The sequence below is a fragment of the Protobothrops mucrosquamatus genome, unplaced genomic scaffold, assembly GCF_001527695.2.
Source record: "Protobothrops mucrosquamatus isolate PMUCROS unplaced genomic scaffold, P.Mucros_1.0 scaffold_203, whole genome shotgun sequence".
In the NCBI taxonomy this organism is placed as follows: Eukaryota; Metazoa; Chordata; class Lepidosauria; order Squamata; family Viperidae; genus Protobothrops; species Protobothrops mucrosquamatus.
The window spans coordinates 156,525-167,217 of NW_015386279.1; the positions used below are offsets into that span (position 1 = coordinate 156,525).

Genomic DNA, 10,693 nt, shown 5'->3' on the forward strand with positions numbered 1-10,693 from the left:
GGAGGAGAACCACCGCTTAACGGTGCCTCCCACTCCTAACTCACCGAGACGCCGCAGCATGATACCGTGGTCTACAGTATCAAAAGCCGCTGAGAGGTCCAAAAGAACAAGGACAGAGGAATAACCCCTGTCCCGGGCCCTCCAGAGATCATTAACCAACGCGACCAATGCCGTTTCCGTGCTGTATCCCGGCCTGAAGGAAGTCCTGTTGTCCATGGGGTCGCGATGGGTAGGACACGATTTCGCAACTAACAACAAGACAGATTTGTGAAGGACAGACTGGCCATTGTATAACAATTTTACTACCTTTTTGTCACGGTTATTAAGCAAATCTCTGCAGTTAAGTGAATTAACTTTACTTGTCAGAAGCTGGTTGGAAAGATTGCAGATGATGATCACGTGACCCTGGGACGCTGCAACTGTTGTAAATACATGCTGGTTACCAAGCATCCGAATTTTGATCACGTGACTGGGGACACTGCAGTGAGGACCAGTCATAAGTCACTTTTTTTAGTGTTGTAACTTTGAACAGTCACTAAACGAATGGCTGTAAGTTGAGGACTATTTGTACACACAAGTTTATAAGAAAATTGAAGAGCAACAAATGTAGTGTTTTGAAATGGACAAATCAAAGCCAGCAAATGTCAGAAATTTTGTGGCATAACGTGAAATAAGTAGTTTGCGCTAGAAAGCTCTCAAATGTTTCCTTGTTGAAGCAATTTACCAGGACAAATGGATCAAAACTAGTACATAGCAAAGTGAGTGACTGATCACCAATTACTGGAAGAGTTCTGCTGCAGTCACTGCAGTTAAAGCTGATACAAACAGTTACTAAATACAGAATATAGAGTAACCTTGGAGGTTTTTTAGTCCAATTCCCTGCTCTAGCGGGAGACAACTATTTTTTCATATTCAAAGATCATTTAGTTTGTGAAATAAATCAAGCAAACACCTAACTTTAATGTTATTTGTTAACAGATTTTTTCTATGTTTCAGTAGGATCCATGAGATTTTGGTGATAGTAGCAAAGATATGCAAAACTGTACATTATAGCCCAAAGTTTCTCTCTGATCATGTGTCAATAAATGGAAGCAGTCCGTATAGTACTAGTAAATTGTTTTACATGATAATTTTTTAGGGATGATGTATATGTTCTAAATAAAATTCTAATATTTCGTAATTTATACTGTATTTCTATGTTAGATTAATCACTATAACTTTAATTGCTATTGATTGTGTCTCTCCCATGCACATATGCTGCATTTATGAGAAAGTCCTAAAGCATAGATTCATGTTTCAGGGATGAAGATATGGATGGAGAGTGGGAGGCACCCCAGATTGCAAACCCCAAATGTGAATCGGCTCCTGGCTGTGGTACCTGGCAACGACCCACAATTGACAATCCAAGCTATAAAGGCAAATGGAAGCCCACTATGATTGACAACCCCAACTATCAGGTATATTACTTTAAAAGTCTCTGTCAAGGAATGATTATTTATTATTTCAATGTTAAACGAGGTATATTGTTAGGTCATTATGCAGAACTAAAATGCAACACTTTTTGAAATACAGTTGCGTGATTATTTGTAGAGAGTAAGTTTGTGAATTTACCTCTACATCAGCCCTGGGCATTATAAGCTACATCCAGCCTTTGGGCTATCCGTGTCTGGCCTGCAATGGTGCCACAGGTCACAATAGCAGCCCTTCAACTTTGGCCCTCCACAACAGCCCCAGTTCGCTTCTTTGGTAAATTCTACATGAAAAAGCAAAAATAGTCTTGTGGCACCTTAAAAGTTGCTACAGCATAAACTTACAAGACTACTTCATCCAGTATGTGAAATACTGTTCTCGGATGTTCGTATGTTTATTCACATGGCTTGGAAGGGAAGGGAATGAAAGAAATATAATTAGGGACCATTCTGTTGTTGAACGTATGCATAAAAAGTAATATTTGTTCACAAGCAACTAAGTGACAACACAATCAGCTTACCAATGGTGAGATTATTCACCAGGCTAGAAACCGGGAGAATGACTTCTAGTCCACTCTTAGGCATGAAAGCTAGATGGGCAACTTAGGGCCAGTCCCTCTCTCTCAGCCCAACTAACTTCACAGGATTGTTGTTGTGGAGAAAGTAGGAGAAAAGTATTGGGTATGTTCACTGCTTTGACTTATAAAAATAATAAAGGTGGAATAAACCAAAAATCTAATCTAAAATGAAGCCATTGCCTCACAATGGAAGAATGGGTGGAAAGTGCAATAGAGTGGGCAGATATGGCAAAACTAACCACTTTAATTAAAGAAAAGAATCGATCCAGTTTTGTTTCTATTTGAAAACTACTTCTGGATTTTATGCCCAAAACAGGAAAAAAAAACTTTGTTTCTGAGTTTTGTTGATTAGATTAATTTGTTATTATAGAAATTCCTAGTTCTTACTAAATATGTAAAAAAAAATTCAGAGTGTAACTATATTATATTCTACTACATCAAAAAAAGAAGTTTTTTCTTTCCCTTTACCTTGCATTATTTTCCATTTCTTTTCCTTCCCCATTCTCTTACTATCTTTGTTTCTATTTGTATTTTATTGTTATAATAAATTTTGATACAAAAAATAAAAGCCATTGTCTCCATTAAGATCCAGATTTAACTTCTCAATGAATTGTGATTAATAGTCTCTAAAAAGCTGTGTAACAACACTGACATGCTACAGAGAATAAGTTAAGTACCTCTATAGAAGCTGCCTTGTAGGGTAAAATCATAGTAGACTATGATTCTGTTTTGTTAACATCTGCTTAGGCAGTGTCTCCCCCAAGATCTCCATAGTGTTTTTTTACAACTTTCTTGATAATATTTTAATTGGATATTAAGATTTCTATTAATCTGTTTAGGAATGTCTGAAGTGTTAATTAAAATGTCTGAGTAATTAAAACTTAATAGAATTGATTCAGTGATGTCTGCATTATTTAGGGCATCTGGAAGCCAAGGAAGATTCCAAACCCAGACTTCTTTGAAGACTTACAGCCATTCAAGATGACTCCCTTTAATGCTGTGGGACTTGAATTATGGTCTATGACTTCAGATATATTATTTGATAATTTCATCATCTGTGCTGACCGAGCAGTAGCAGATGATTGGGGTAATGATGGATGGGGCCTAAAGAAGGCCGCTGATGGTGCAGCTGAGGTGAGAAAGAAAAGTTTATTTTTTCTAATAGTGCAGCACAAAATAGAATTCAGAAATTCTTCTTTCTTCTGTTCTATTAAACAAATTGATGTGTATTTTTCTCTTTGAGAAAAGAGAAACAAAACTTTTTGTGGCAAATAGACGCACACTATTGTTTATTCGGTTTATTTATTCATGATGTTAGGATATTGTTGGTGCTAATTCATTTTAATTTTTCATTATTTTTTAATCGCTAGGTTAAGTAACTCATTTTTTTCAGATTAGTAGTCTTAGATAAAGTACTAGTTTAATACCAGATATTAGGATCAAAAAGTGTTGTCTACAAACTTAAGACAGAAAAAAGCTGTGCCCTATCAGGTGAAAGCAGCTGGTCTATTTGGCCAATTGATTCAACTGGCTGTGAAAAGCCATTGCTAGCAATAGCTTTATAGATCTTCAGGCCTGAGTTTTTCAGTCAGGGTGCTCTAGCATTCTTTCCATTAGGTAATTTCAAGAAACTCTAAATGGTGAGATAACTCTCAGATATGCATGCTTAATCTTCTTGAAAAGCCCTTAAATTACTCTCATAAAATATATTAGCTGCAACAGAGATGAAACTGTTGCAGTAATTAATATTTGTAAATGTTAGTAGTTAAGAGGTTTAGAAATTACCTTAATCAGCTTAAATATTTAACACACTTTAAAAACTGCATAAATAGGGTTAGAGTTCTATAAATATATTAATTTATATGGCTTAAAGTAACGTAATGTAACTTAAAACATTTGAGTACTGTGCTATAAAAGTTGTAGTGGGACCTGTGTTAATCTCTGGCAACTATATTGTTTACTATACCAAATGCATATGCATATATTTAGATTTAAGTTTATCTTCTAGCCTGGTGTTGTGACCCAAATGATGGCTGCCGCTGAAGAACGTCCCTGGCTTTGGATAGTATATATCTTGACAGTGGCTCTGCCTGTTTTTCTCGTTGTTATTTTCTGCTGCTCTGGAAAGGTGTGTATTATGGATGTAGTTGATTTTAAACATTTTATCTGATAAACTGAGAAGGAAAATGGACCATTTTAGAAGAACTGAACTTGAAAACCCTTTCAACGTATTATTTCAGACAAAACAACCAAGTGCTGCAGAGTACAAAAAGACAGATGCTCCTCAACCAGATGTAAATGAAGAAGAGAAGGTGGAGGAGAAAGAAAAAGAAGAGGAGGAGGAGGAGGAAGAGGAGGAGGAAGAGGAAGAATCAGTTGAAAAAAAGCCTGGTAAGTAAAAGTGTCCCAAGCCTGGAAATCACTGACAGTGTTTTGGAAAATTACCCATCTTCAAAAAATCTCTTAATTTCTGAGAAAGAGAAGATAAATATTGCAGTACAGAAAAAGCTCAATTTTAATATATCAGTTGGGGGAGAAGGTGTTGGTTATTCCCAGTTGTCTGTTATATCATCTGTGGTATTGTTATTACCCAAATTCACATAAATGACAAAAAATTATATATACATAACAGGATTTTTTTTCCTGTTGCACTGAGGTTTAAAAAACTGTCACTTTTGTTGTAAACAAAATTAACACCTTGTATAAAACTCTCTTTAGAAGAAAAGCCCAGGAATGATGGAAATACAGAAAATGTGAGCCAAGAGGAGGAGGAGGAGGAGGCAGAAGAGGAGGCAGAAGAGGAAGAAGAAGAGGCGGAAATGGAAGAAGAGGAAGAAAGCAGAGACATTACAGGGGCAAGTATTTAATTACATCAAATTTGTATGAGAGAAATGTTAATACAAAATATTATGTGGTTACTATAGTTAATAAGCCTACCTTACAACACAACCAAGAGAGATAACGAAAAGTATGCTATAATGAAACAGTAAGTAGTTATGTACTAACATCACATGTTGGGATGTAAATTTGTTAAGATAGAGTTAGCATTTTTTTTCCCCCCAACAGTGTGGCTAGCTGCAGGGTTTGGGTCTGTCTGTATCATTTGTACGCTCAACTGCTTGAAATCCAATTTACAAAATTCTGAAAGCCAGAGTTTAGGCTGCTTGTTTGGCAAATGATTCTTGGTGGCTTACCAACCATTGCAAAGAGAAAAATATGAAAGAATGCAACAGATACACACGCACACCTATGCTGGGTTTAAAATCCAAATTCATATTATTGGATGGTTTTATCCAATAAAACCTTTGCCAATGCCTGAGCGAAGAACCAAGTTGGGGATTCGGGTGGTGAGAGGATGCTCTTCAAAGAGCAAGTATAGCAGAGCAGGCAGATCTCCTTGGGTCTTACAAGATGACATTGATTTGTTTGTTTATTATACTAATTTCTGTAATTTGCAGACAATCATCATGGATTGAATGTTATCTGTGTTTTAAAGTTGATAATTTTAAAAGAAAATGTAGAACCATAGAAAACACAGCAGAAAAAGATCCAGTGGCCCATCAAGTCTGCCCTTTGATTTTTGAGTTGTTTGTTTTTTATTATTGTTTTTGATCATCTATTTTTATTTTTGTCAGATGATAGATATGTGTTTATCTCGGGCATGTTTAACCTCAATTATTAAAGATTGACCCACTATCTCCTCTGGAAGTTGGTTACAAGCTTCCACTACACTTTCTGTGTAGTAATACTTTCTAACATTACTTTTGAACTTACTTCCTCTCAGTTTGAGATTATGCCTCCATGTTCTTGATTTTTGCTTAATATTGTAAATACTGTCTTAATATATTTAAATGCTTCGCTCATGTCCTCCCCTTTCCCTTCTATCCTTCAGGCTGTACATATTCAGTTCCTGTAATCTCTCTTGATAATGTTTTGTCCCTCAGATTTGCGCTATTTTTGTTGCCCATCTCTGGACTTGCTCAGACTTATCAATATCTTTTTCTAAGTGAGGTCTCAGAACTGGACATAATATTCCAAATGGGGACTGACTAAAGCCTTATATAGTGGGATTAGGGCTTCCTTCTTCATGCTGGTGATCCTCTAGCGATACATCCCAGAATTTTGTTTGCCTTCACAATTGTCTGGCCACACTGTCATCTTTTTGCAGTCATCTACTATGAGCACACCTAAATCCTTTTCTTTTGTTCTGTCTAACACTGTACCCCCAATACTTTACTCTGCCAGAGGATTCTTTTTCCCCAAGTTCATGATCTTATATTTAGAAACATTGAACAACAGGTTCCACATTTTTGGCCAATTTTTCAGCAATGCCAGATCATTTTCCCCTGTTACAAATACCTCCAAGAACATCAACTCTATTACACACCTTCATGTCATCAGCAAAAACAAAAACAAAAAAACAAACTTACCAAGCAGTCCTTTGTTATGTCACTTACAAACATGTTAAACAGAATAGGACCTAAGACTGGGCCTTGTGGCACACTACTTGTGACTGGTCTCTGTTCAGACATCACACACTGGGATTGATCCCTAAGTGAACTTCCTATCCACTGAAACACCCAGTGATTAAGCCCTAGCCTGTTAAGAGTTGAAACATTTTTATTGTTTTAATATTGAAAGAAATAAGCATATGGGATAATAGTTAAATTCGATTGACAGCTAAAAAATCAGGCTTAGGATTTTAAGAAGTAGCTTATCTCTGTTCAGTAGCGCCAACAGTTGTTAAAACAAAGCAAACCACATTTACTGATGTACATTACTCTTGAGATTACAACAAATTACCTTTGAAAACATCTGTTTATTACTTTTAAAGCTAAATATCTGAATGCAACTGGATTATTTATATGTTCTTTTACATTTGCAGGAGGAAGAAACTGTGAACAGGTCCCCCAGAAATAGAAAACCAAGAAGAGATTGAAATATCCTAAAAACTTAATCTGATGAATTTTTCTGATATGGTTTTGGGAGAGGACCATGGATAACATTTTGCTGAAAATCGAAAATCCTCAAAATTCACCATCCATAGGTTCCTGTCAAATATTCTGCAGTGAAAAGTGTTTAGCAGTCAAATATTTGCAATTGTGTTTCTAAATAATATTCCTGTAGAAAAAGAATGCATTTAACACAACCCGGCTATGAATTTCTGGAATGTTACAAAAACTAACATTTTTATTTTGTTTTTAAATAGATGGTAGAATTACCAGTCTCAAAACTTTTGGCTTAAATTAATGTATTAATCTATCAATGGAAGTGAAGAGCAAACCTTAAGAAAAATGCCAGATGTAAAGTTTTTATAAGTCTTTTCTTTCTTAAAAAGATAGAAATTCTTATACAACTCTTATTTCTCATAGTATGATCATGTTAAATGTAGGATAAAGTTAAAATCCATTTGAAGCAGTCTTCAAGTGCTCAAACTTTCCTTATTGATGAAAAGCAAGTGGCCATGAAATACTCATATTGGTCACGGATACAGCTCAGTTAAAACAGTGTTTGCACTAGTCTGAATTTAGGAGCAGATTTTAGTGAGACTGGATTGTCTTGTTCGTTTATATTTTGAACTTTTTCTCAATTTGGAATTTGCTTTCAGTTTTTGTGTTCCCCCCTCCCCCAGTTTTTTTTAAACATTTCCTTCTGTTCCAACTGTTGCTTCTCCTGTACAGTTTTTTCAGACGCAGCTTAGCTGCTGGAGAATACACTTGTTTAGCTCACTGTTAAAATTGTGTTTCTTGTTCTCAGAAGGTAGCACTACTTACTTCTGGGTCCAAACATTGTGAAACAGGACAGTGTTGCTAACCTTCTTGTTGTTGCCATCTTATGTTCATTATTCACAGGATAAAAGGCACAGGCAAGCTGATCTTTCAAGTTTTATTTGTGCTGAAAGCAAATGTCAGTATTTGTAGCTGAGGAATAAGCATGTGAAAACTTGGCATATGTAACATTTTGAGTCTCAGTGCTCTTCATGTATCAAAAATGTTGTGAATCTAGGGGGTTCCAGATGAATAAATTTTTTAGAAATATATTGCATTGAGTATCTAGCTATTCAGAAATCTTATGTAGAATACAGAGTGTTTCTAAGAAAAGCATAACTCACTATATTATATTGAAGTGCATGATTGAGGAAAGCGAAGAAGAAATATTTTGCCACCTGTTGTCCTTTATTTAAATATATGGCACTGAATTAAAACACTCCCAGTTTCTATCTGGTGGGTAAGAATTTTTCAGAGTAACTAAGCTTTTATACTTTTGTTCAGATATTCAGATATAAGTATATACATAGCTTTTTCAAAACAAGACTAACATTTGTCTTGCTGGTTATTTTGCTTTTAGAACCCTCAGTTCTGTTATCTTTCCAAAACAGCAGAACTATCCTCATTCGAAGCTACAGTGCTTGCAGCCTTTGGCGTGCATTCCAGCATCATTCCTTGCACATCTATAGTAGTTGTGCAAGAGTTTTTATTTTTCTCCTTGTGTCCTCCAGAGAGCTGCATAAATTCAGCATCCATTCCACTGGTAGATTCAACTTGATACAGTCAGTGGCTTGCTTCCATAGTTTCTTTCTGTTGTCTAGTCAGGATGTTTAAATGAAATTATTCCCCCTCTTCTATTTTTTTCTACATCATTGACTTGCAGTGGCTATTTAATACTAGTACTAATTTTAATGTGCTTGGTTAATGTTTTTTGATCAACGTCTTCACTTTTTGTGAAACATATAGTCCTTTCTCCAGGATACTGGGAAGAATGAATCTGAACTCATAAGACCTCTTCAGAATACTCCGTTTGCATGTTTTCGCCTTTTTTCATGTTAGTGAAAATGTACTTTTTTAAATGCCCAGTGTAACCTGTGAAGCCTTATTAAGACTACTTAGTACTGGGAGAAGATTGTCATCTGCTATTTAAGAATAATAAAGCAAAAAATTAATATAAAAAGTCATTTGTAATTTCCAAGTAATTGGGGTGTTGAATTGGTAACTTAATAGATGGTTTTAAAAAGACTATGGAAACCCACTCCGATGCAGGAAATATTTTTACACCAACATAGTTGAACTCTTGGTTGGAAAGAAATAGACTTATAGTAGACTTTTAGGAAATGTTCTAAAGAATTTTAGAATGAATAAGATAATTTGACTACTTCTGTTTGGAAAAGAAAGTGCACTGTAGCCATTTCAAATCAGTCACAGTTCATATGCTACATATGAAGATACAAATGCTTTAAAGAAAGATAAAGATCTTAACTGAATGTGTATTCTGTCTTAGGACACTTACCCTATTTCATATGGGAATGTTATGGTTGACAGAAGAGCTGAACATAATTAACCATAAATGGCAAAAGGCATCCTAAATCTCCATAATGTGGCCCCAGCTCTCCTGTGGCAGTAAATGTGGTGCTAAGAATACACTTCTTTGCACCTCCTTGCCTTCTCTATTATAATTTTCTAAATGCCAGTATTGTTTGATGCAGGGTTCAAGTGTTGGTAAACAAGATTGTGACTTAAGTCCTGACTGTTGTAAAAATCTGAAGATGCAGTATGCATATAATATATTGGTTAAGTTATAAACAAATGTAAGCTTACTTGATCAATAAAGAAACATAGATCACTATTTTTCTACTGTCTAGTCTTCAATATTATTTTTGGTTGGCTTTCATAATCTAAAGACAGAAGAGTTGATAGATGTTCCTTCAGAATTAATACTCTGTTGTGTAAAAACTGAACAATATCCAAAATGCAAAGTGATTAATTTGTCTGCATTCTGTTTTAAATGTCCTACTGAGAATATTTTAAGTCAAGATTGTTAAAGTGGAAATTTAAAAGGTATGAATAATATCATGTTGAGGTAGTACTTCCCAATTGGTTTCATAGTGAGCATCTTGCTTTTAGAAACCTGAGTCTTCGTGAAATGTGTTAATCTTTCTGAAGTGTTCAAAGTACATAATTTCATATCACCGTTTATGACCTTGTTTTAGTATAACATGCACAATTTCAATATGAAAATTGACTACCATAGAAAATACTTTAATTGATACATAGGACAGATTTGATTTATACAGCACATATTTCTAAGATATGAACCATTAATTATAGAAGAAATGGAATGATTAAAGGTGAGTAGCCTTTCTTATGTTTCAAACTTTTAGCTAGTTATAAATTTGCTTCCTGGAGTATTTATGACTTCAAAATTATGCTGGGATGGCTTGGCGCAAGTTTGTATGCCAAAATTATTCTATTTATTTGGGATATTTTTTATGAAATAAAATAATCTTCATTGCAGAAATGTTATGAAATGTCCTAAGAATGTGATCTTAAACCTTTCAAAAGTTGTTTGTATATTAAATGTGTAAGATACTTTTCCTTAAGGTAACAAATACCAATCTGCTGGCAATAAATTGCTTCATTTGATCCAATAAATTGATGGATTCATTCTTTTTTCAACTTTAGGTTTAAACACACAAATGTTCACTAAATATCATATTGTAACATAAATCACAAATAATATGCTTAAACTATAAACAGCATTAAAACTTACCAGCAATTTAAAAAGTCTAATTTATAGAAAAGCTGGAAGTTACATAAATATACATACCTACCTATTCAAGAGTTGACACTTTCACTAGTATGTGTTTGAAAA

General features: G+C 34.8%; 1 protein-coding gene across 2 annotated transcripts in view; it reads left to right on the forward strand.

The window, feature by feature from the left end:
- Positions 1 to 10,468, forward strand: part of CANX (calnexin) — a 28,545-nt gene extending 18,077 nt beyond the window's left edge. Inside the window, exons 10-16 of one of the 2 annotated variants that reach the window (XM_029286139.1) lie at positions 1,301 to 1,457; positions 2,966 to 3,181; positions 4,056 to 4,175; positions 4,288 to 4,438; positions 4,766 to 4,885; positions 5,683 to 5,693; positions 6,933 to 10,468. In XM_029286139.1, the coding sequence (XP_029141972.1) occupies positions 1,301 to 1,457; positions 2,966 to 3,181; positions 4,056 to 4,175; positions 4,288 to 4,438; positions 4,766 to 4,885; positions 5,683 to 5,693; positions 6,933 to 6,986 (829 nt within the window). In that variant the 3' untranslated portion in view covers positions 6,987 to 10,468. Of the gene's footprint in view, positions 1 to 1,300; positions 1,458 to 2,965; positions 3,182 to 4,055; positions 4,176 to 4,287; positions 4,439 to 4,765; positions 4,930 to 5,682; positions 5,694 to 6,932 lie in introns of those variants that run through there. The other variant, XM_015825938.1, reaches the window with a different exon arrangement.
- Positions 10,469 to 10,693: the final 225 nt, after the last annotated feature.